This window comes from Chlorocebus sabaeus, chromosome 6 (genome assembly GCF_047675955.1).
Source record: "Chlorocebus sabaeus isolate Y175 chromosome 6, mChlSab1.0.hap1, whole genome shotgun sequence".
NCBI lineage: Eukaryota > Metazoa > Chordata > Mammalia > Primates > Cercopithecidae > Chlorocebus > Chlorocebus sabaeus.
Genome location: NC_132909.1, coordinates 44,640,998 through 44,666,537, shown reverse-complemented (window position 1 = coordinate 44,666,537; position 25,540 = coordinate 44,640,998). Strand labels below are relative to the sequence as shown.

Here is a 25,540-nt window from a genome sequence, read left to right as displayed (position 1 = left end):
TGGTGACTGTGCGTGAAGTCTCAGCTACTCAGGAGGCTGAAGAGAGAGAACTGCTTGAGCCTAGGAGGCAGAGGTTGCAGTGAGCTGTGATCCTGTCTCTGCACTCCAGCCTGGGTGACAGAGCAAGACCCTGTCTCAAAAAAAAAAAAAAAAAAAAAAACCACGAAAACAAAAAAAACAAAAGAAGTATGAACCAAAATCTAGGCCGGGGCAGTGGCTCATGCCTGTCATCCCAGCACTTTGGGAGGCCAAGGTGGGTGGATCACCTGAGGTCAGGAGTTTGAGACCAGCCTGGCCAACATGGTGAAACCCCATCTCTACAGAAATACAAAAATTAGCCAGGCATAGTGGTGTGTGCCTATAGTCCTGGCTACTCAGAAGGCTGAGGCAGGAGAACCACTTGAACCCGGGAGGAGGAGGTTGCAATGAGTTGAGATAGTGCCATTGCACTCCAGCCTGGGCAACAGAGTGAGACTCCATCTCAAAAAAAAAAAAAAAAAAAAAAAAGTAACAAAACTGGGGGAATAAGGGAACAAGATGAAAACATAAGAATGAAAGCCAGACTTCTTTCAATGTACCTTGTTGTCTAGTTTCAACTTTGGAAGCATAATTAAAAATAAAAGTCAAAAGAAAAAATCAAAAGAAATCCCTAAAAATGGAAACAAACAAATGAACTTCACTGTATATCAAGTTGCAAAGACCCTGTTTCAATTACAGCCACATTCACAGCTACCAGCAGATTAGGATTTGGATATATGTGGGTGGGGTGTGTGTAAATTTTGTTGCGACTCGGGCACTCTTGCCCAGGTTGGAGTATAGTGCTGCTATATGCCTTATTGCATCCTCAACTTCCTGGGGTCAAGTGATCCTCCCATCTCAGCCTCCGAGTAGCTGAGACTGCACACAGGTCACAGATGCCACCGCCACGCCCAGCTTGTTTGTTTATTTATTTAATTTTGTAGAGATGAGGCCGGGCGCGGTGGCTCACGCCTGTAATCCCAGTACTTTGGGAGGCCGAGGCGGGCGGATCACAAGGTCAGGAGATCGAGACCATGGTGAAACCCCGTCTCTACTAAAAAATAGAAAAAAATTAGCCGGGCGCAGTGGCGGGCGCCTGTAGTCCCAGCTACTCGGGAGGCTGAGGTAGGAGAATGGCGTGAACCCGGGAGGCGGAGCTTGCAGTGAGCCGAGATTGCGCCACTGCACTCCAGCCTGGGCGACAGAGCGAGACTCCGTCTCAAAAAAAAAAAAAAAAAAAAAAATTTTGTAGAGATGGGGGTCTTGCTTGTTGCCCTGCCCTCACCGTGCTAGCCTCCAACTCCTGGGCTCAAGAGATCCTCCCACCTTGGCCTCCCAAAGTGCCAGGATTATAGGCATGAACCACCATGCCCAGCTGGGCTATATATTTTTAGGGGGTACTACTCAACCCATTACATCAAGTATTAGCTATGGTAGCTTTAAACATAGGCATTTATTTGAATAGTTTACTTCTCCACGGTGACATGCCTATAGTTACACACACTTGCAAGCAGGACTATAGCCTGAGTTCCTAGAAGAGGCTTAGCTAAGTGCATATCAAAGGTTCCATCCCCTGGCCACATGCCTTGACTTTCAGGCCTACAAATGAGCAATAGGGGACCTCGGAAAGTGACTCCTCCTATCGCAGCCTCCTGAGTCTCAGCACTGCCCTGAGAGCCTTTTCTTACCAAGTCCAGGGTGAGGAACTTCTGGCTGTAAGGACCCTATGCCTCTCAGAGCTGAACTGGGGAACCCTTGCTCAACTCCTCGAAGATTTTCCTGCTGGGCATGGTGGAGCATGCCTGTAGTCCCAGCTACTCAGGAGGCTGAGGCGGGAGGATCGTTTGAGCCCAGCAGTTTGAAATCCGAATTCCCTGATCCTTCTGACCGGCACTGCACCCAGGTAGAGTGGGCTCTGGAGATCTGAGAAAGCCCAGGGAGTCTTACAAGAGGAAGCCAGGCCAGGCACAGTGGCTCACACGTATAATCCCAGCACTTTGAGAGGCTGAGGTGGGAAGGGATCACTTGAGCCAGAAGTTCGAGACCAGACTGGGCAACAATAAGACCTACATCTCTACTAAAAAGTTTAAAATAGGCCGGGCACAGTGGCTTATGCCTGTAATCCCAGCACTTTGGGAGGCCGAGGAGGGTGAATCACCTGAGGTCAGGAGTTAGGGACCAGCCTGGCCAACATGGTGAAACCCCATCTCTACTAAAACAAATACAAAACTTAGCTGAGCGTGGTGGTGCACCTGTAATCCCAGCTACTTGGGGGGCTGAGTTGGAAGAATTGCTTGAACCTGGGAGGTGGAGGCTGCAGTGAGCCGAGATTGTGCCACTGCACCCCAGCCTAGGCAACAGAGCGAGACCCCCATCTCAAAAAAAAAAAAAAAACAAATGAGAGAGAGAGAGAAAGAGAGGAAAGAAAGAAAGAAAGAAAGAAAGAAAGAAAGAGAAAGAGAGAGAAAGAAAGAAAGAAAGAAAGAAAGAAAGAAAGAAAGAAAGAAAGAAAGAAGAAAGAAAGAGAAAGAAAGAAAGAAAATATGGTGAAACCTTGTCTCTACTAAAAATACAAAAATTAGGCTGGCGTGGTGGCTCACGCCTGTAATCCCAACACTTTGGGAGGCCAAGGCGGGTGCATCACCTGAGGTCAGGAGTTCAAGACCAGCCTGGCCAAAATGGTGAAACCCCGTCTGTACTAAAAATGACAAAAATTAGCCAGGCGTGGTGGCAGACGCCTGTAATCCCAGCTACTTCGGAGGCTGGGGCAGAAGAATTGCTTGAACCCCGGAGGCGGAGATTGCAATGAGCTGAGATGGCGCCACCGTACTCCAGCCTGGGCAACAAAGCGAGACTCTGTCTCAAAAAAGAAAAAGCGGCCGGGCGCGGTGGCTCATGCCTGTAATCCCAGCACTTTGGGAGGCCGAGGCGGGCGGATCACAAGTTCAGGAGATCGAGGCCATCCTGGCTAACACTGTGAAACCCCATCTCTACTAAAAAACACAAAACAAAATTAGCCGGGCGTGGTGGCAGGCGCCTGTAGTCCCAGCTACTCGGGAGGCTGAGGCAGGAGAATGGCGTGAACCCAGGAGGCAGAGCTTGCAGTGAGCCAAGATTGCGCCACTGCACTCCAGCCTGGGCCACAGAGCGAGACTCCGTCTCAAAAAAATATATAGCTGGGTACTGTGGCCTGTGGCTGTAGTCCTAGCTACTGGGGAGGCTGAGGCAAGAGAATCACTTAAGGCCGGAACGCGGAGTTTGTAGTGAACCGAGATTGTGCTACTGCACTCCAGCCTGAGTGACAAAGTGAGACTCCATCTCAAAAAAAAGGAAAAAAAAAAAAGGAAAGAAATAGGGTCTATGAGGTGTCCCAGCATCAACATGGCGATGAAAGTAGCAGCAGACTGCATGCTGGGTCATCTTTTCTGACTTTTCTAGACTTTTCTACAGGCAGTCTTTCTTCTTTTGCACAACTTGCAAACGCCTATTCATCGTTGAAACCTCTGCTTGGGTGTCCCCTTGTGGCAGCCAGTGGTTACTGCAGTTTTTATGTTTGCCGTTTCAACAGTGAGGGTGGCCAGTCAGAGTTCCCCATCCCCCTGGCTACAGGAATTGGTGAAAGGAAGAGCACGTAATTTACCAAGGCCAAGGAGATTCTCCCCTGGGAAGGATACCAAGGACTGGGAGGGAGAAGAGCTCTTTCCTGGAGAGTTAAAGGGAAAGTCCAGCACCCCTCAGGCTCTGTCTTCTGGAAGAAGCTTTCCGCAGAAAGAATCCAGCAGGCACAAGACAAGGGAGGTACTTGGTGGAAAGGGAAGTATGGTTTGAGCCCCTGGATCCAGCTATACCTGAAGCCCCAGCTATGATGTTCCACTTATGTGAGCCCAACAAGTTTTTTTTTTAATTGCTTCATCCACTTGGAATTTGTAGTCTGTCCCTGGCAAAAGAGCCAGTACTAATGCATATCTGCTCTGTGAACTCTTCCCTAGCTGCCCTGCTCAAAAGCTAATGATTCCTTCTCTTATACTTTGAACTTTAGTACCCTCCACTGATTTCTGTCATTGCCTGGTTTATGCCATGTTGTAATTCCTTGTTTCAGCCCCCTTAACTTTGACTTGTAGGAGCAAGGACCTAAGAGGTTTCCTGGGGCTCTGTTTGGGGCTGTCCAGGACAGTTTACCCTCCCCTATCATCATGAATGCATGACCCAGGAGGGGGCAATCAAAAGGCTTCCCTGGCTGGCTGAGCATGGCGGCTTATGCCTGTAATCCCAGGACTTTGGGAGGCCAGCGGGTAGATCACCTGTGCCCAGGAGTTCAAGACCTAGCGAGACCTCATCTCTATTTAAAAAAAAAACAAAACTAAGAATTAGCTGGGTGTGGTGGCACATGCCTGTAATTCCAACTACTTGGGAGGCTGAGATAGGAAGATGGCTTGAGCCTGGGATTTCAAGGCTGCAGTGAACCGTGATCGTGCTACTGCACTCTACCCTGGGTGACAGAGCGAGAGCCTATCTAAAAAAAAAAAAAAAAAAAAAAAAAAAAAAAGGGCTTCCTTGGGATAGTTTTGGGATTGCAGAGCTGGAGTGATCAGCGATCAAAGTCAGGTATACCCATGGCCATTTCTTCACTGCAGAGTCATGGCCATATCTAAGCCTGAGCCCAGCTGTATCTGATGCTTCATAAATCTTCATCCTTCCCTATTCCACTAACCAAAATCCTATTCTGGATCTAGCTTAAATTATATTTCTGACCGGGCATGGTGGCTCACGCCTGTAATCCCAGCACTTTGGGAAACTGAAGCAGGTGGATGACCTGAGGTCAGGAGTTTGAGACCAGCCTGGTCAATATGGCAAAACCCCATCTCTACTAAAAATACAAAAATTAGCCAGGCGTGGTGGTGGGTGCCCATAATCCCAGCTACTTGGGAGGCTGAGTCAGGAGAATCACTTGAACCCAGGAGGGGGAGGTTGCAGTGAGCTGAGATCACACCATTGCACCTAGCCTGGGCAACAAGAGCAAAACTCTGTCTCAAAAAAAAAAAAATTATATTTCTTCCACCTGAAACCTAAGAAGTCTAGACCAATGTACCTCTCCAACTAACAAAAATGCCCTACCCACTACTAAAAAAAAAAAAAAGTATAAAAGCCAGTACTAGCAAGGTTATGATGAAACTGGCAAACATATATTTCCTTTTAAATGGGAAAAAAGTTGGTATTATATCTCAAAAGCTGTAAAAGTATTGCACCCTTCAGCTCAGCAATCCTTTTCTGAAAATTTCTCCTGGGCCGGGCGCGGTGGCTCAAACCTGTAATCCCAGCACTTTGGGAGGCCGAGATGGGCGGATCACGAGGTCAAGAGATCAAGACCATCCTGGCGAACACGGTGAAACCCCGTCTCTACTAAAAGATACAAAAAACTAGGCGGGTGCGGTGGCAGACGCCTGTAGTCCCAGCTACTCAGGAGGCTGAGGCGGGAGAATGGCGTAAACCCGGGAGGTGGAGCTTGCAGTGAGCTGAGATCCGGCCACAGCACTCCAGCCTGGGCGACAGAGCGAGACTCCGTCTCAAAAAAAAAAAAGAAAATTTCTCCTAAGGAAGTCTTTCGAGTGAAAGGACAAGGCCTGACAGCAATATCACCAATTCTAAAAGAGCAATACTTTGCTGGGCGTGGTGGCTCACGCCTGTAATCCCAGCACTTTGGGAGGCCATGGCGGTGTGTGCCTGTAATCCCAGCTACTTGGGGGGCTGAGGCACGAAAATTTCTTGAACCTGGGAGGTAGAGGTTGCAGTGAGCCGAGATCATGCCACTGCACTCCAGCCTGGGCAATAGAGTGAGACTCCATGTTAAAAGTAAATAAATAAACAGCAGTATTTAAGAAAAAAAAAAAAATTAGCTGGGCCAGGCGAGGTGGCTCATGCCTGTAATCCCAGCACTCTGAGAAGCCGAGGTGGGCAGATCATGAGATCAAGAGATCAAGACCATCCTGGTCCACATGGTGAAACTAATATACAGCCTCCCTAGTAGTTGAGATTACAGTTGTCTGCCACCACGCCCAGTTAATTTTTTGTATTTTCAGTAGAGACAGGGTTTTGCCATGTCGGCCAGGCTGGTCTCGAACTCCTGACCTCAGCTGATCTACCTGGAGGCTAAGGCAGGAGAATCACTTGAACCCTGGAGGTGGAGGTTGAAGAGAGCTGAGATCACGCCACTGCACTCCAGCCTGGGCAACAATAGTGAAACTCCGTCTCAAAAAAAAAAAAAGAAAAAAAAAGAAATGCAGACACCCTCATGGGTTGTGCTTCGCTGGTCAAGGCAGTGACCCTCTCCCATACAGGGAACCAGGAGCCTCACATGGATCAGGAACTTCCTGATCCATGGCCACCTGAGCTGAAACAAAATATCATTTGTGCCTTGCCCATTGCATTCCTGGGGTGCAGGCAACCAAAGAACAGAGGTTCATTTGCCCCCGTCCTTGGCTGCCTTCATATTCCAGAGTCAGAAGAAGCAGAGATTCCTCAAATGGTTTTTTGTTTTGTTTTGTTTTGTTTTTTAGATGGAGTTTCGCTCTTGTTGCCCAGGATGGAGTGTAGGGCTGTGATCTCAGCTCACTGCAACTTCTGCCTCCCGGGTTCAAGCGATTCTCCTGCCTCAGCCTCCTGAGTAGCTGGGATTACAGGCATGTGCCACCACGCCTGGGTAATTTTGTATTTTTAGTAGAGACAGGGTTTCTCCATGTTGGTCAGGCTGGTCTTGAACTCTTGACCTCAGGTGATCCACCTGCCTCAGCCTCCCAAAGTGCTGGGATTGCAGGTGTGAGCCACCACACCCGCTCTTGGGGTCTTTCTTTTCTTTCCTTCTTTCCTCCTTCTTTCCTTCTTTCCTTTCCTTTCCTTCCTTGCCTTCCTTTTCTTTCTCTTTTCTTTTCTTTTCTTTTTTTTTCCTTTCTTTTCTTTCAAGATGGAGTCTCGCTCTGTCACCCAGGCTGGAGTGCAGTGGTACAATCTCGGCTCACTGCAACCTCCAGCTCCTGGGTTCAAGCAATTCTCCTGCCTCAGTCTCCCAAGTAGCTGGGATTGCAGGCAACCACCACCACGCTCAGCCAATTTTTGTATTTTTAATGGAGATGGGGTTTTACCAATGTTGGCCAGGCTGGTCTTGAATTCCTGACCCCAAGTGATCTGCCCACCTTGGCCTCCCAAAGTGCTGGGATTACAGGTGTCAGCCACTGTGCCCGTCCTCAAGTGGGATCTTGAAACTTCCTCCACTGCCCACCTGCGCCCAGCTGCCTGGTAGAAGTTCCTTAGATGGGCACAGAGACTGCTGGATCTAGCCACCCTTCATCCTGCACACATCTCTGCCCCTGCGCATTAATTGTGCACCTACTGTGTGCTGGCACAGACTAAAGGGAAAGAAGACCCAGCCTCAACGTTCAAACTACTCCAGGCGAAAAGAGGGAGAGGCAGGGGTGGGGAGTGGAGCAGTAAATATACCCTCCAAGGGGCGGGCCAGGGCTGGACATGGGAGCAGGGGCCATGGGCAGTGGCTGATCACCAAAAGCACATCTGTGGCCTAGTATTTTTGTTGTTGTTTGAGACAGGATCTCACTCTGTTGCTCAGGCTGGGGTGCAGTGGCAAGATGGTAGCTCACGCCTGTAATCCCAGCACTTTGGGAGGCCGAGGTGGGTGGATCACTTGAGACCAAGAGTTCGAGACTAGCCTGGCCAACATGGTAAAACCTTGTCTCTGCTAAAAATACAAAAATTAGCTAGGTGTGGTGGCGCATGCACGTAATCCCTGCTACTCAGGAGGCTGAGGCAGGAGAATTGCTTGAACCCAGGAGGTGGAGGTTGTAGAGAGCCAAGATCACACCACTGCACTCCAGCCTGGTCAACAGAGAGAGACTCCATCTCAAAAAAACAAAAAAAAAAAAAAGAAAAGGATCGTAGTTCACTGCAGCATTGAACTCCTGGACTCAAGTGATCCTCCTGTTTCAGCCTCCTGAGAAGCTGGGACCTGATGTGCTCACTATCACCTTCGGGTGATTTTAAAATTTTTTGTAGAGATAGGGTTGCCCAGTCTGGTCTGGAACTCCTGGACTCAACTGATCCTCCTGCCTCCACCTCCCAAATATGAGCCTTGTCTTCTCGCCTGAGCTCCCCAAAGGCCTCACTATCTCCAGACACCGCCTGGAGAAAAAGGACACATTCGTCCTTTAAGAATGCATGTCTGGGCCACGCGCGGTGGCTCACACCTGTAATCCCAGCACTTTGGGAGGCCGAGACGGGCGGATCACGAGGTCAGGAGATCGAGACCATCCTGGCTAACACGGTGAAACCCTGTCTCTACTAAAAAAAACAAAACAAAACAAAAAACTAGCCGGGCGAGGTGGTGGGCAGCTGTAGTCCCAGCTACTCAGGAGGCTGAGACAGGAGAATGGCGTAAACCTGGGAGGTGGAGCTTGCAGTGAGCTGAGATCCAGCCACTGTACTCTAGCCTGGGCGACAGAGCGAGACTCCGTCTCAAAAAAAAAAAAAAAAAAAGAGTGCATGTCTGGGCGGGCCACGGTGGCTCACACCTGTAATCCCAGCACTTTGGAAGGCCAAGGCAGGTGGATCACCTGAGGTCAGGAGTTCGAGACCAGCCCGGCCAACATGGCAAAACCCTGTCTTTACTGAAAATACAAAAAATTAACCGGGCATGGTGGCAGACAACTGTAATTTCAACTACTCGGGAGGCTGAGGCAAGACAATTGCTTTAACCCGGGAGGCAGAGATCGCAATGAGCCAAGATTGCGCCATTGCACTCCAGCCTGGCTGACAAGGGTGAGACTGTGTTTAAACAACAACAACAAAGAATGCGTGTCTGCCCAGACATCTCTCTCCCTACCATGGCCATGAGGCCCCTTGCAGTCCCCAAACTGGGCTTGATTTACTCTGACAGAGCCAAAAGGACAGAGCCCTAATGCAGAGCTGTGTGGTCCCCGTGAGCTCCAAATCTCCCTCCCTTCCAAGGCCACTCCTATTAGCAGCTAGCAAAGTCCAGAGAGGCTTGGAGCCCCCAGGGGCAGGATCTGAGCCCAGGGGCAGGATCTGAGCGCCTGTGCAGAGTCCATGAGTCCTGCCTTCCCCCACCTGGCTCCCTAGTGCTTGGGTTCAGGGTGGCCTTAGTCCTCAGAAGCGCCCAAACTTCCCTGGGTTGTGGGGATGGGAGGCTGGAGACAAATGTAGCTTCTGCCCAGCACAGCGATACACATCCGTGGTCCCAGCTACTCGGGAGGCTAGGGCAGGAAGATCACTTGAGCCCATGAGTTCTGGGCTGTAGCGCACCGTGCTGATTGGGTGTCCACATTAAGTCTGGCATCAGGCCGGGCGCGGTGGCTCAAGCCTGTAATCCCAGCACTTTGGGAGGCCGAGACAGGCGGATCACGAGGCCAGGAGATCGAGACCATCCTGGCTAACACAGTGAAACCCTGTCTCTACTAAAAATACAAGAAAATTAGCCGGGCGAGGTGGCGGGCGCCTGTAGTCCCAGCTACTCGGGAGGCTGAGGCAGGAGAATGGCATGAACCCGGGAGGCGGAGCTTGCAGTGAGCCGAGATTGCGCCACTGCACTCCAGCCTGGGGCACAGAGCAAGACTCCGTCTCAAAAAAAAAAAAAAAAAAAAAAAGTCTGGCATCAATATGGTGACCTCCTGGGAACAGGGAACCACTAGGTTGCCCAAGGGGGGCTGAACCAGCCTAGGTTGGAAACAGAGATGGTCAAAACTCCAGTGCTGACCTGTAGCGGGATCATGCCTGTAACTAGCCACTGCACTCCAGCCTGGGCAACAGAGTGAGACCCTGTCTCTAAAAAAGATAAATTTTAGGCTGGGCACAGTGGCTTATGCCTGTAATCCCAGGACTTTGGGAGGCTGAGGCAGGCAGATCACTTGAGGTTAGGAATTCCAGGCCAGTATGGTGAAACTCTGTCTCTACAAAAATACAAAAAAAAAAAAAAAGAAGAAGAAGAAGAAAAAAAATTAGCCGGGCGTGGTGACCTGCGCCTATGGCCCCAGCTGCTCTGGAGGCTGAGGCACGAGAATTGCTTGAACCTGGGAGGCGGGGGTGAGCCAAGATTGCGCCACTGCACTCCAGCCTGGGTGACTGAGCAAGATTCTGTCTAGAAAAAAAAAGAGATACATTTAAAAAATGCAGTTTCTTTTGCAAATCAACATCCAGCTCGGCAGGTTTTCCTCTATTTAGCATTTTTTTTTGTTTGGTGGTGGTGGTTGTTTTTTTTAGATGGGTATTGCTCTGTTACTCTTGCTGGTCTCAAACTCCTGGCCTCAAGCAATCCACCTCACCTTCCCAAAGGGCTGGGATTACAGCAGGGGTCCCCAATCCCTGGGCTGAGGACTGGTACCAGTCTGTGGTTAGGAACCAGGCCACACAGCAGCGGCTGAGCAGCAGGCAAATGAGTGAAGCTTCATCTGTGTTTACAGCCAGTCCCCATCACTCCCCAATACCTCCTAAGCTCTGCCTTCTGTCAGACCAGCAGCGGCAGCGTTACATTCTCATAGGAGTGTGAACCCTATTGTGAACTGCACATGCGCGGGATCTAGGTTGTGCACTCCTTCTGATAATCTAATGCCCTGATGATCTGAAGTGGAACAGTTTCATCCTGAAACCATCTTCATCCCCCCAAGCCCCCAGTGCATGGAAAAATTGTCTTCCACAAACCCAGTCCCTGGTGCCAAAAAGGTTGGGGACTGCTGGATTACAGGCATGAGCCTCTGCGTCAGGCTTCACAGCATTGTTTTCTGTTTGTTTTTTTGAGACACAGACTCACTCCGTTGCCCACGCTGGAGTTCAGTGGTGTGATCTCGGCTCACTGCAACCTCCGCCTCCCAGATTCAAGTGATTCTCCTGCCTCAGCCTCCTGAGTAGCTGGGATTACAGGCATGCACCACCACGTCTGGCTGATTTTTGTATTTTTAGTAGAGTTAGGGTTTCACCGTGTTTGCCAAGCTGGTCTCGAGCTCCTGACCTCAAATGATCCACCCGCCTTGGCCTCCCAAAGTGGTAAGTTTACAGGTGTGAGCCACCGTGCCAAGCCATTTATTATTTATTTATTTTTATTATTTTACTTTATTTTATTGAGACGGAGTCTCGCTCTGTTGCCCAGGCTGGAGTGCAGTGGCACGATCTCAGCTCACTGCAAGCTCCGCCTCCCGGGTTCATGCCAGTCTCTTGCCTCAGCCTCCCTAGTAGCTGGGACTACAGGTGCCCGCCACCACACCCGGCTAATTTTTTATATTTTTAGTAGAGACAGGATTTCACCGTGTTAGCCAGGATGGTCTCTATCTCTTGAACTCGTGATCCACCTGCCTCGCCTCCAAAGTGCTGGGATTACAGGCGTGAGCCACCATGCCCAGCCTATTTATTTATTTATTGAGACAGAATCTCCCTCTGTCGCCCAGGCTGGAGCGGAGTGGTGCAATCTTGGCTCACTGCAAACTTTGCTGCCTGAATTCAAGCGATTCTCCTGCCTCAGCCTCCAGAGTAGCTGGGATCACAGGCATGTGCCACTGATAGGGGAGTGCTGGGAAGGGAAGAGCGTGGTCCCTTTAAACCATAGGGAAGGGAAGTGCGGGGGTAAAGGAGGGCGTGGTCCCTGGCTAGGGCTCCACCCCCAAGAACCTAGGTGAGGACAGGCACTTCTGCCTTTGTGCCCAAATATTGCATTTTCCAGAACCACCCTGGCCCACCACGCCCCCATCCTGTGCCTATAAAAACCTGAGACCCTAGCGGGCAGACACACAAGCTGCTGGACGTCTTGTAAGAACACATCTGTGGAAGACGATACAAGTGGCTGGACGGCGAGAGGATGGACGGCGAGAGGACGTCGAGGGAGCACGCTGGCGGAAGAGCACACTGGCATGCGTGCGGGTCCTCGACCAGTGGAACCAGGCCGAGTTTGGCCTGGGCAGTCAGGGGAGAGCTGGGGCCTCCTAGCGGCCCAACTCCAGAGAAAGACCATCTCCCTTCTGGCTCCCCTATCTATTGAGGGCTACTTCCACTCAATAGTGGTGTCAAGATTGCACTCCAGCCTGGGTAACAAGAGCAAAAAAACACTTTATACTCATTCTCCAAGCCCAGGTATGATCTAATTCTTCTGGTACACCAAGACAAGAAACCCCGGGATACTGAAATCCCTCTGTCTGGGCCAGGCACAGTGGCTCATGCCTGTAATTCCAGGACTTTGGGAGGCCAAGGTGGGTGGATCACTAGAGGTCAAGAGTTTGAGACCAGCCTGGCCACCATGGTGAAACCCCATCTCTACTAAAAATTTTAAAAATTAGCTGGGTGAGGGTGCAGTCCCCTGTAGTCCTGCGGAGAATCACTTGAACCCAGGAGGCGGAGGTTGCAGTGAACCAAGATCGCACCACTGCACTCCAGCCTGGGGGACAAAGCAAGACTCAAAAAAAAAAAATAAAAGAAAAAAGAAAAAAAAGAAAAGAAAAAAAGAAAAGAAATCCCTCTGTCCTTGTGATAAGGTAGAGGGTCTAACTGAGTTGGTAAGCTGCCTATAGACGGTAAACTAAAAGAGCACCCTGTAACACATGCCCCCTGGGGCTTCAGGAGCTGTAAACATGCACCCTGGACACTACTGTGGGGTCAGAATCCCACAGCCTGCCTATCTGTATGCTCCCTTAAAGGTTAAGAAGCAAGCCACACCCCCATCACCCATCCTGCGAGGGGAACAAGGGAACTTTCCCATTACACTACCATGCCTGGCTAATATTTTTTGTATTTTTAAGAGACAGAGTTTTCCTATGTTGGCCAGGCTGGTCTTGAACTCCTGGCCTCAAGCAATCCACTTGCCTCAGCCTCCTAAAATTCTGAGATTACAGGCGTGAGCCACCGCACCCAGCCAAAGTCATCCAATTCATAGAAACAGAAAGTAGAATGTTGGGTGCCAGGGGCTGAGGGAGGGGAATAAGGAGGCAGCGTTTAATAGGTATAGAGTTTGTTTGGGAAGAACAAGTTCTGAAGATGGATGGTGGTAATGGTTTCACAACAACGTGAACGTACTTAATGCTACCCAAGTGTATGCTTACAAATGGTTAAGATGGTAAATTTTATGTCACGTACATTTTACTACAAAACAACAACAAACAAACAAAAAAACAGGCAAGGTGGCTTGTACCTGTAGTCCTAACTACTCGGAGGCTGAGGAGACAGGATCGCGTGAACCCAGGAGATTGAGGCTGCAGTGAGCTATGACTGTGTCTCTGCACTCCAGCCTGGGTGAAAGAGTGAGAACTTGTCTCAAAAAATAAAGTAAGGCCAAGTGGCGTGGTGGCTCACGCCTGTAATCCCAGCACTTTGGGAGGCTGAGGTGGGGGGGTGGGGAATCACCTGAGGTCGGGAGTTCGAGACCAGCATGACCAACGTGGAGAAACCCCATCTCTACTACAAATACAAAATTAGCTGGGCGTGGTGGCACATGCTTGTAATCCCAGCTACTCTGGAGGCTGAGGTGGAGAATTGCTTAAACCCGGGAGGTGGAGGTTGCAGTGAGTTGAGATGGCACCATTGCACTCCAGCCTGGGCAGCAAGAGCAAAACTACGTCTCAAAAAAAAAAAATAAAAATAAAAAATAAAATAAAATAAAATAAATGGTTTAAAGGGTAAGTTTTATGCTATGTGTATTTTATTACCAAAGAAAAACATCAAGTATGGAAGAGCATTTATGAAATGAAAACGAAATGTAAGAGAAAGAAAGACATGTGCAGGCCAGGTGCGGTGGCTCACTTGCCTGTAATCCCAGCACTTTGGGAGGCCAAGGTGAGTGGATCACGAGGTCAGGAGATAGAGACCATCCTGGCTAACACGGTGAAACCCCGTCTCTACTAAAAATACAAAAAATTAGCCGGGCGTGATGGCGGGCGCCTGTAGTCCCAGCTACTCGGGAGGCTGAGGCAGGAGAATGGCATGAACCTGGGAGGCGGAGCTTGCAGTGAGCGGAGATCGCGTCACCGCACTCCAGCCTGGGCGACAGAGTGAGGCTCCCCCTCAAAAAAAATAAAAATTAAAAAAAAAAAAAAAAGGACATGTACAAACATGTTTGCAAATGCATAAATATCTCTGGAAGGAAAAGTGATCTTCGACTCCCAGGCTCAAGTGATCCTCCCACCTCAGCCTCTGGAATAGCTGGGACTACAGGTGTGCACCACTGTGCTTGGCTAATTTTTGTTTTTTTGGTTTTTTTTTTTGAGACGGAGTCTCACTTTGTCACCCAGGCTGGAGTGCAGCGGCGTGATCTTGGCTCACTGCAAGCTCCGCCTCCCAGGTTCAGCCATTCTCCTGCCTGAGCCTCCTGAGTAGCTGGGACTACAGGCGCCCGCCACCACGCCCGGCTAATTTTTCGTATTTTTAGTAGAGACGGGGTTTCACTACTTTAGCCAGGATGGTCTTGATCTCCTGACCTTGTGATCCGCCCACCTCGGCCTCCCAAAGTGCTGGGATTACAGGTGTGAGCCACTGTGCCTGGCCTTTTAGTAGAGCAAGATTTCACCATGTTGCCCAGGCTGGTCTCAAGTGATCTGCCTGCCTTGGCCTCTCAAAGTGCTGGGATTACAGGTGTGAGCCACTGCGCCTGGCCCACACCTGATTTTTTTTTTTTTTTTTGGAGACAGTTTTGCTCTGTTGCCCAAGTTGGAGTGCAGTGGCGCGATCTCAGCTCACTGCAACCTCCACCTCCTGAATTCAAGAGATTCTCCTGCCTCAGCCTCTGAAGTAGCTGAGACCACAGGCGCATGTCACCACGCCTGGCTAATTTTTTTGTATTTTCAGTAGAGAAGGGGTTTCCCCATGTTGCCCAGGCTGATCTCGAACTCCTGGCCTCAAGTGATCCTCCTGCCTTGGCTTCCCAAAGTGCTAGGATTACAGGTGTGAGTTACCGCGCCTGGCCCACACCCAATCTTTAAATATTTTTTTAGAGGACTCCATTCTGACCTCTCCTTCCCCCAACTGCAGTTCATCTGTCCCCCTCCACTGTGCTGCTGGGTATATACTGTTGCAAACTATCCTGGTGCAAGAAACTACACCTTGGCAGGTCCAGTGAGGATTTACTTTGGCTGGGATTGTCCTCCCCTAAGGAGGTGCCCATTTACTTCCAAACCAAAACCCAGCCCCTCTTGTGTGTGACCTGGGGCAGGTGGCTTAGCCACTCTGGGCCTCAGTTTCCTCACTTTGCTAACTGGGTTTAAAAAAAAATAGTTCTTTAGCTAGGTGTGGTGGCAGGCACCTGTAATCCAAGTTACTTGGGAGACTGAGGCAGGAGAATCGCTTGAACCTAGGAGGCGGCAGTGACAGCGAGCCGAGACCAGGCCTCTATACTCCAGCCTGGGCAACAAGAGCGAAACTCCGTCTCAAAAACAAACACACACACACAAATAGTTCCTCAGCCAGGTGCGGTGGTTCACACCTGTAATCCCAACACTTTGGGAGGCCGAGGCGGGCAGATCACTTGAGGTCAGGAGTTTGAGACAAGCCTAGCCAACATGGTGAAACCCCATCTCTACTAAAAATACAAAAATTAGCCAAGCATAGTGGTGTGCACCTGTAGTCCCAGCTACTTGGGAGGCTGAGGCAGGAGAATCACTTGAACCTGGGAGACAGAGGCTGCAGTGAGCCAAGATCGTGCCACTGTACTCCAGCCTGGGTGAGAGAGCAAGACTCTGTCTTAAAAAAAAAAAGTTCCCCCAAGCTGGGCATGGTGGTACATGCCTGTAGTCCCAGTTACTTGGGAGGCTGGGGCAGGAGGATGGCTTGAGCCCAGGGGGTGGAGGCTGCAGTGAGCTGTGACTGTGCCACTGCGCTCCAGCCTGTGAGACAAAGCAAGATCATATCTCAAAACAAAAAACAAAAACATGGCCCGAACATGATTAGGGCTACCAGTGAACATTAGCCTTTACGCCAGTCACTGGGGCAGCGGGACATGACTCAGTTTCCCCCCATCACTGCTGACTCTGCATGTTTTCGTTCCTCCCACTGCAATCGAGGAAACGAAAATCCACTGTCACTTCTCTCTCACCATATCCCTGACTTCTAGCAATGCATGTACTCCACACCAGGCATGTATCACATATTCAGGTTATAAAACCTGACTTTGGGTGAGTGGTTTTTTTGTTTTGTTTTGTTTTGTTTTGAGACGGAGTCTCACTCTGTCCGTTAGGCTGGAATGCAGTGGCACGATCTCAGCTCACTGCAACCTCTGTCTTCTGGGTTCAAGTGATTCTCCTGGCTCAGCCTCCCGAGTAGCTGGGACGATAGGCACGTGCCACTACTCCCGGCTAGTTTTTTGCATTTTTAGTAGAGACGGAGTTTCACCATGTTGGCCAGGCTGGTCTCAAACTCCTGGCCTCAGGTGATCCGCCTGCCTCGGCCTCCCAAAGTGCTGGGATTACAGGCATGAGCCACTGCGCCCGGCCAGGTTAGTGTTTTGATCTGCCCTCTTCTCCCACTTGGCTTGGACCTCATTCCTTGGCCAGCTCAGACAGCTCTCTGATGTTCTGCATTCTACCTGAAGCTGCTGAAGACCAAAATAGCCACTGAGCGTGTGACCTGGGGCGTGGGCTTCCAAACAGGGCTCAGGGGCAGCCTAGAGAGCTCTGCCCTTGGTGTTGGAGGAATTCGGGGGTGGAGCCAGTAAACACCATAGTACCAGCCAGGCACAGTGGCTCACGCCTGTAATCCTAGCACTTTGGGAGGCTGAGGCAGGCGGATCACCTGAGGTCAGGAGTTCAAGACCAGCCTGGCCAATATGGTGAAACCCCGTCTCTACTAAAAATGCAAAAATTAGCCAGGCACGGTGGTAGGTGCCAGTAATCCCAGCTATTCAGGAGGCTGAGGCAGGAGAATCGCTTGAACCCGGGGGCGGGAGGTTGTAGTGAGCCGAGATCGCGCCATTGCATTCCAGCCTGGGTGACAGAATGAGACTCTGTCTCAAACAAACAAACAAAAAATCATAGTGTCCTGGTGAATGGTGGCGAAGTCCAAGTGGAACGGGCTCTCAGTGACCCACACAGCCGGGAGTTCTGGCTCACACCTGTAATCCCAGCACTTTGGGAGGCTGAGGCAGGAGGATTGCTTGAGCCCAGGATTTCGAGACCAATCCAAACAGGCAACATAGCAAGACCTTGTCCTTACAAAAAATATAAAAATTGGCTGGGTGTGGCCCAGCGCAGTGGCTCAAGTCTGTAATCCCAGCACTTTGGGAGGCCTAGGCAGGCAGATCATGAGGTCAGGAGATTGAGACCATCCTGGCAAACACGGTAAAATCCTGTCTCTACTAAAAAAAAAATGCAAAAAATTAGCCGGGCGTGGTGGCGGGCGCTTGTAGTCCCCAGCTACTTGGGAGGCTGAGGCAGGAGAATGGTGTGAACCTGGGAGGCGGAGCTTGCCGTGAGCCGAGATCACGCCACTGCACTCCAACCTGGGCAACAGAGGGAGACTCCAACTCAAAAAATAAAAATAAAAACAAAAAAAAATAAATAATAAGATTTTAAAAAATTGGCTGGACGCAGTGGCTCACGCCTGTAATCCCAGCACTTTGGGAGGCTGAGGCGGGCGGATCACCTGAGGTCAGGAGTTCGAGACCAGCCTCAACATGGAGAAACCCCGACTCTTACTACAAATACAAAATTAGCCGGGTGTAGTGGCACGTGCCTGTAATCCCAGCTACTCAGGAGGCTGAGGCAGGAGAATTGCTTGAACCTGGGAGGCAGAGGGAGGTTGCAGTGAGCCGAGATTGTACCATTGCACTCCAGCCTGGGCAACAAGAGTGAAACTCCGCCTCAAAAAAAAAAAAAAAAAAAAATTAAATTAAAAAAGAAAATTAGCCAGGCATGGTTATATGTGTCTGTAGTCCCAGCTACTCGGGAGGCTGAGGTGGGAGAATTGCTTCAGCCATAGAGGTTGAGGCTGCAGTGAGCTGTGATCACTCCATTGCTCTCCAGCCTGGGCAAAAGAACAAGATCCTGTCTCAAAAAAAAAAAAACAGTGACCCAAGTCCGAGGTCCAGCCCTGTTTCTGAAGATGTGGCCAGAAACTCAGCTTTCATTTTCAGCCTGTTTTTAGAGGAATTCTGGTCTCTGATGAAAGTTGGCAGAATGTGCCTGGGGGCGTGCCGGGTGTTGGGATGCAGCTCTAACAGAACAACATGTCCTTCTCTGGAAGTTCTCATCTCTATGTCAGAGGAAATGGGAAGCCAACCAGAGAGGCTGTGACTATACTAAATGATTTCTGCTTAATAACACCTGGGGGGGCCAGAGGCGGTGTTTCATGCCTGTAATCCCAGTACTTTGGGAAGCTGAGAAGGGTGGATCACCTGAGGTCAGGAGTTCGAGACCAGCCTGGCCAACATGGTGAAACTTCCTCTCTACTAAAAATACAAAATTAGCTGGGTATGGTGGCACTCACCTGTAATCCCAAGCTACTTGGGAGGCTGAGGTGGGAGAATCGCTGGAACCCGGGAGGCAGAGGTCGCAGTGAGCCAAGATCACACCACTGCACTCCAGCCTGGGCGACAAGAGTGAAACTACGTCTCAAATAAATAAATACATAAATAATTTCTGCTTAATAATACCTGGGGGACTAAATAATCTGTACAACAAACCCCCATGACACGAGTTTATCTATATAACCTGCACATGTGCCCCATAACTTAAAAGTTAAAAAAAATTAAAAATGATTTCTGGCCAGGCATGCTGGTCCACACCTGTAATCCCAGCACTTTTGGGAGGCCAACGGGGCAGATTGCTTGAGCTCAGGAGTTTGAGACCAGCCTGTGCAACACAGTGAAACCCCGACTCTACAAAAATTAGCTGGGTGTGGTGCCATACACCTGTAGTCCCAGCTACTCAGGAGGCTGAGGTGTGAGGATCAGTTGAACCCTGGAGGTCAAGGTTGCAGTGAGCTATGATTGTGCCACTGCACTCCAGCCTGGGTAACAGAGACCCTGTCTCCAAAATAAATAAAATAAAAAAATAAAATAAAATAAAATAAATAAAATAAAATAAAATAAAATAAAATAAAATAAAATGGAAATAATTTCTGAGCTTTATTGCTCTAAAGAGGATGGAACCAGGGACTAAGATGGAAATACTAGGGGGTAGCAGTGGGGTCATTTCAGCCAGGGAGGGCCAGAAGGAACCCTCAGAGGAGGTAATAGGATAGCAGGGAGGTGACAGCCAGAGAAGGCCCCAAGGAGAAAGTGACAGTTCACCCCTCGGAGGAGGTGACAGCCAGGGAGAGGAGGGCCCCCGGGAGAAGGCGACATTGGAACACTGGAGCTGAGGCCTGAAGGCGGCCAGCTTCGCAGGTACCTGCGGGGTGTGTTCCGGCAGAGGGAACAGGAGGTGCAATCGCCCTCCCCCGTTAGCCTCCTAGGATCATGGGGTCCTGCAGAGAACCTTCTGGCACCACACAAATGTGGTTGCCGTGATTTTCCTTTTTTACTCCGTCCTCCCCTACCCCCGCCAACTTCCTGGCCTGAATGCCGCTCCTGTGACCCCTCGAGGTGAGTGACCTCGGGGAAGTGGCAATCTGTGCCTCAGTTTCCTTATCTGGAAAACAGGCCTTGCTCGGGGGGACTCCCCTCCCTAATTCTGGGCAGTATGCATGCATAGGGCAGGCCCTCAATGAACTCTTATAGAATAAAGCACTGGCTTGTCCCCAGCACCTGGCTCAGTGAGTGTAAGCAGCTACACCCTACGGCATAAGATGTTCCCATTTTGCAGACAGGGAAACGGAGGTTTGGGAGGACAGTGATAGCCGTCGGGGGCTGGATTCAGTGTCGGAGGCAGAGCGCAGGGCGCGCACGCTGCGTCTCGGGACCGCGGGCGCGCACGCCTAGCGGCTGACCGGGGGCGTGGAAGGGGGCGTGGAAGGGGCGTGGCCTTGCGGGCCTGTGAGGCTACAGCGGCTGCAGCTGTCGCGCCAGTCGGAACAGCAGCGGGTCCGAGGCGCAGCCCAGTCCCGCCATGGAGCAGCCGAGGAAGGCGGTGGTAGTGACGGGTACGCTGGCTGATGGGGGCTGTAGCGGCAGCGGCCGGGGCGGCTCCGGGACTGCGGGGCCGGGCGGGGCAGGTGCTGGAAGTCCTCCCGGATTTGGAAGGTGTCATCGCCCGCGGGAGCCCTGCGCAGCCCAGGCTTCCTGGAAAGTGGAAGAGGAGGAGCCTCGGGGGTCCCAGGGTCGGGAGTCAGGGCAGTCAGGCGCGGGGATTGGGGGGCCGGGCAAATGCCCGGCGCCGCGCAGGTCCCCCTGGCGTCCTTTCCTCCCAAGGTAGGGATGGTGACCCTCCTGGCACCTGCCTGCTCTGTCTGGCCTGGACCCTTCCTCCCTGCCCCTTCCGAGGTCCGGCCTGTCCCCACACCGCCCCCACCAACCCCCAGGGGACAAAGGCCGATTTGCGGGCAGGAAGTGTCCCAGTGACAAATGAACCTCCCAGTCACTGCTCGCCGCGCCCTGCGCTCGTGGGGGGCTGCTCCCCCAAGGCAGGGACAGGTGGGAGTCCGGGGATCTCGGGCGCCGGGGCTCTCCCAGCTGTCCCAGGGACTGTCTTCAGCGGAAACCTTTTGTGTTTTGTGCTGGGGCTGTTTGTTGGTGAGTCAGGGCCCCCGCTGTCACCGACTCCCCCCACCCCCAAACCAACTGTTCCTCCTCTCTGAGACTCCGCCTCGGGGCCACGTGGGGCGCAAACTTCCGCTGGGGCCTCAGAGTCAGGGAATAGGGGGTGTCATTTTGACCTGCTGTCTGGAGGGGTCAGAGTGAGAAATCCCGCAAAGGTGCACACAGGTGTTTTGTGGCTGTTGAAGGGAGGTTGAGGCTGATCCTGGAGATTCAGGGAAGAGGGAAAAAAAACAGACACCTGCTTAACAGGTGTGTGTAATTGGGAGGAGGGTCACTGCCCCCACCCCCTCCAGCCTTCCTTGATCTGGTTATTTATTCCAGCACTTTTTGAATGAGCTGATTACATCTTGACTGTCTCCATTTTGCAGAAAGGGAAACTGAGGCTCACAGAGGTCATCCAGTTTGTAAGGGGCTGAGCTGGGACTCAAACTTCGGCTGTACAGAAAGATAGAGTTAGGAGGTCCCCTTCTGAGCCACAGCCCCTACCTGCTATCCCAGGCTACAGCATCTCTGCATAGCATTTATATCCTGTGGGATCACTGGCCCAGATGGACCGTATTTTTTTGTTTTGTTTTGTTTTGAGACGGAGTTTTGCTCTTGTTGCCCAAGCTGGAATGCAATGGCGCGATCTTGGCTCACTGCAACCTCCGCCTCCCGGGTTCAACCAATTCTCCTGCCTCAGCCTCCTGAGTAGCTGGAATTACGGGCATGTATCACCACAGCTGGCTAATTTTTTGTATTTTTAGTAGAAACAGGATTTCACCATGTTAGCCAGGCTGGTCTCGAACTCCTGACCTCAGGTGATCTGCCCGCCTCGGCCTCCCAAAGTGCTGGGATTACAGGTGTGAGTCACCACACCCGGCCCCAGGTCTGGATTTGAATCCCAGCTCTTTCACCTTCTTGCTGTGTGACCTTGGGCAGTTAGCTTCACCTCTCTGTGCCTCAGTCCCTGCTCCTGGAAACTGGGCCCAGGAAAAACCCTCACCTGAAAGGGGATGTGGCCAGGAGGAATGCCAGGAAGATCACTTAGCACAGCCTTGGGCGACTGTCGTGTTTTGGAAAGGGGGGCCTGGAGTTTGAGCTAGCAGTGAGGAGGGTGACAAGGTGAAATCTAGACAGCCCATAGGGCTCATTCCTCATTTGGTGCCGATTCAGGGCATTTCGGGACAGTGACACAATAATTTTAGGTTGGGTCAAGGGGAACAGAGGAAGTGGAGACAGGATCAGGACAACCTTTTTGGAGGCAGAAGAGACCTCTGGACCCTGGCTGAGCAGGAGGGGCCGGCGGAGGTGAAGACAGGAAGGGACCCGTTGACTTCAGAGTGGACAGGTGCAGGACGGCGGCTCTGACGGGCCTCCAGGTGCTTCCAGAACTCAGGACCAGGTCCGCAACGTTGTCCCTGGCAGCTGCGCCCTGAAGCTCCTTGCTTGCTTCTCCAGGTGGGAGTAGCGGCCAGGGGAAGACTGGGACGGGCCGCTCTTGGGTAATATATTGCTTTTCCTGTTTTTTCAGGATTTGGCCCTTTTGGGGAACACACTGTGAACGCCAGTTGGATTGCAGTTCAGGTAACTTAGATCCGGAGGGTGGGAGTCAGGCTTGGAACTGGGCACTCCCCCCCCCCCCGCAGAAAGTTATGGCATCCAAGAAAGTTTCCTTTCAACAAAATTTTTTTTTTTTTTTTTTTTTTTTTTTGAGACGAAGTCTCACTCTCTCACCCGCCAGACTGGAATGCAATGGCACAATCTCGGCTCACTGCCACCTCTGCCTCCTGAGTTTAAGCGACTCTCTTACCTTAGCCTGCAGAGTGCCTGAGATTATAGGTGGCTACCACCACGCCTGGCTAATTTTTGTATTTTTAGTAGAGATGGGGTTTCACCATGTTGGCCAGGCTGGTCTCGAACTCCTGACCTCAAGTAATCCTCCTGTCTCAGCCTGCTAAAATGCTGGAATTACAGGCATGAGCCACTATGCCCAGCCAGCTCTTACAAAACCATGTCAGATCCACATATCTTCCTGGATGGTAACCACTGGAGCACACATCTGTTGAGTGTTTGTTTGCAGCCCAGAACTCTGAATCCTCCCAACAACCCCTACATAGTAGGTGCAGTTATTGCGCCCACTTAACAGAAGAGAAAACTGAGGCCCAGGGGAGAGACAAAGGGAGTTCTCTGAGGTCACACTGCCAAGAAATGGGAGTGGCATTGCTTCAGAAGTGCCCCAGGCCCCAGCCAGCAGCTAGATCTGGGTCTGGAGGGCCAGGTGTGGATATAAACATAGCTGGTTTCCAGGACACAGCTGTTTATGTGGTGCTGGCATCTACTTTACCTAGGAATTATCCAACTCTAGGATCTCCCTTTTTTTTTTTTTTTTTTTTGAGACGGAGTCTCACTCTGTCGCCCAGGCTGGAGTGCAGTGGCACGATCTCTGCTCACTGTAACCTCCGCTTCCCAGGTTCAAGCGATTCTCCTGCCTCAGCCTCCAGAGTAGCTAGGATTACAGGCGCCCTCTACCATGCTAATACCGGCTAATTTTTGTATTTTTAGTAGAGACGGGGTTTCACCATGGTGGCCAGGGTGGTCTCAAACTCCTGACCTCAGGTGATCCACCCTCCTCAGCCTCCCAAACTGCTGGGATTACAGGTGTGAGCCACCACACCTGGCCAGGATCTCCCTCCTTTTTAACAAAAATTTTTTCCATTGACTCAGACAAATCGTGACTCAGGTTGGTTTCTGAACAGCCAAACTGAGAATTCTCTGGTATGTTTTGGGCAGGTAATTCATGGTTTCGGAAGGACCAGGCAGGAATACGTGGGGTGGGGTGGCGGGGGGGACATGTCTTGACCTTGTAGGAGGGGGTACGGTGAGCCTCGCTGTCACCTCCCGGCAGCTGGGGGAGGAAAAGATGGCATATTAGGGGCCGAGGGGGGCTGTCATTCCGGGTGCCCTGAACAAGATGCCAGCCTGCAAAACCTTTCTAGTTTCTTTCCCAGATGGAGTATTTTGTAGGGACAGGCTGGGGAGCAATGCACAGAGAGAAACAAGGAAGTGTTTTTTGCTTATATAAATCAGATCGGCAGAGACCAGAGCCAAACTCCTGTTTATCCTAGCCTACTTGCTGCCTGATTGAAAGTAACCTCTGTTCCCACTCCAGAATCCTAGATTTGGAGAAAAATCTAAGTTGAAACCTCAGCGTGGCAGTTCCCAGCTGTACCCCCCATTTTTTAATCACCCCCTTCCCTCCCCAACTTAAGACCTTAAAGTTTTGGCTGTTTCCCTTTTTTTTTTTTTTTTTTCCTTTCCTGCCCACTTTGTGAACGGGACGGAGGGACAGGGTCCCGGGACCCTGCAGATGGGAGCGTGCCCGAGGCCCTGCCTGCTCACCCGTTCCCCGGAGAGCCAGACAAAAAGAAACAGCGTGTTTCTGAAGACTTGTGTGTCAGGCTTTGTGCAGATTTCAGACAGGAGCCTTCACGGGGCTGAGTGGACACAAAGCCGGGTGTCTGAATTCCTGGGCCCCAGACACTGTGATCTGCATCTAAATAGAAGAAAAATCAATTAAACAATCTTTGGAAATCCCTCTGAGCTTCGGGGCTTCTTGGATGGTGAAGGATGGCAGGTTTTTATCCTGTGGCCGGAGAGGAAATAGCCCTTCTCCTTGGTTATCCTCTCTCCAGACCTGCAGTTGCCACTTTTTGCTTTCTTTTTTTTTTTTTTTTTATCTGGAGACACCGTTTCGTTCTTGTTGCCCAGGCTGGAGTGCAATGGCATGGTGTCGGCTCACTTCAACCTCCACCTCCTGGTTCAAGCGATTCTCCTGCCTCAGCCTCCCTAGTAGCTGGGATTACAGCTGCACACCACCACGCCCAGCTAATTTTTTAATTTTTAGTTCAGACGGGATTTTGCCACATTGACCAGGCTGGTCTTGAACTCCTGACCTCAGGTGATCCGTCCGCCTCGGCCTCCCAAAGTGCTGGGATTACAGGCATGAGCCACTGTGCCCAGGCCCACTTTTCGCTTTCTTCCTGAAGTTTAGGACACAAGATTCCCCACCATTCCCCTGCTAAAAAGATGCCAACCTTCTCAGATCTGATTGTTTCACTTAAACAAAACAAAACAAAGTTTAACATATATACACCCAGGACACTCATTAGTGAAATTTTAGGCCTGGCATGATGGCTCACGCCTGTAATCCCAGCACTTTGGGAGGCTGAGGTGGGAGAATCACCTGAGGCACGGAGTTCGAGACCAGCCTGGCCAACATAGCAAGACCCCATCTCTATAAAAAAAAATACAAAAATTAGCTGGGTGTGGTGGCACATGCCTGTAGTCCCAGCTACTCAGGAGGCTGATATGGGAGGATGACCTAAGCCTGGAGAAGGTAGAGGCTGCAGTGAACCCTCGGTGTCACTGCACTCCAGCCCAGGTGATAGAGCTAGACCCTGTCTCAAAAAAAAAAAAAAAAATTTGATCAGGCACAGTGGCTCACGCATGTAATCCTAGCGCTTTAGAAGGCTGAGACTGGTGGATTGCCTGAGGTCAGAAGTTCAAGACCAGCCTGACCAATATGGTGAAACCCCGTCTCTACTAAAAATACAAAAATTAGCCGGAAATCGCTTGAACCCAGGAGGCAGAGGTTGCAGTGAGCTGAGATTGTGCCACTGCACTGCAGCCTGGGTGACAAAGCGAGACTCCGTCTCAAAAAAAAAAAAAAAAAAAAAAAAAAAAAAAAAGACATTTTACATATGTATACTCCCAAGGCCAGGTCAAGATCTCAAACATTCTCTGGTTCTTCCTCGCATTCTTCACAGAAGCCTCACACAGCCTCTTCCCGAGTACTCCCGA

The 25,540-nt window shown here is 50.9% G+C and overlaps 1 protein-coding gene across 4 annotated transcripts in view; it reads left to right on the top strand.

Moving 5' to 3' along the window:
• The first annotated feature begins 19,947 nt into the window (after positions 1–19,947).
• Positions 19,948–25,540, top strand: part of PGPEP1 (pyroglutamyl-peptidase I) — a 28,283-nt gene continuing 22,690 nt past the window's right edge. For 2 of the 4 annotated variants that reach the window (XM_037992443.2, XM_037992440.2), the window contains exons 1-2: positions 19,948–20,082; positions 22,212–22,264. In XM_037992443.2, the coding sequence (XP_037848371.1) occupies positions 20,049–20,082; positions 22,212–22,264 (87 nt within the window). In that variant the 5' untranslated portion in view covers positions 19,948–20,048. The remainder of the gene's footprint in view (positions 20,083–22,211; positions 22,265–25,540) is intronic. The other 2 variants (XM_037992439.2, XM_037992441.2) reach the window with 2 other exon arrangements.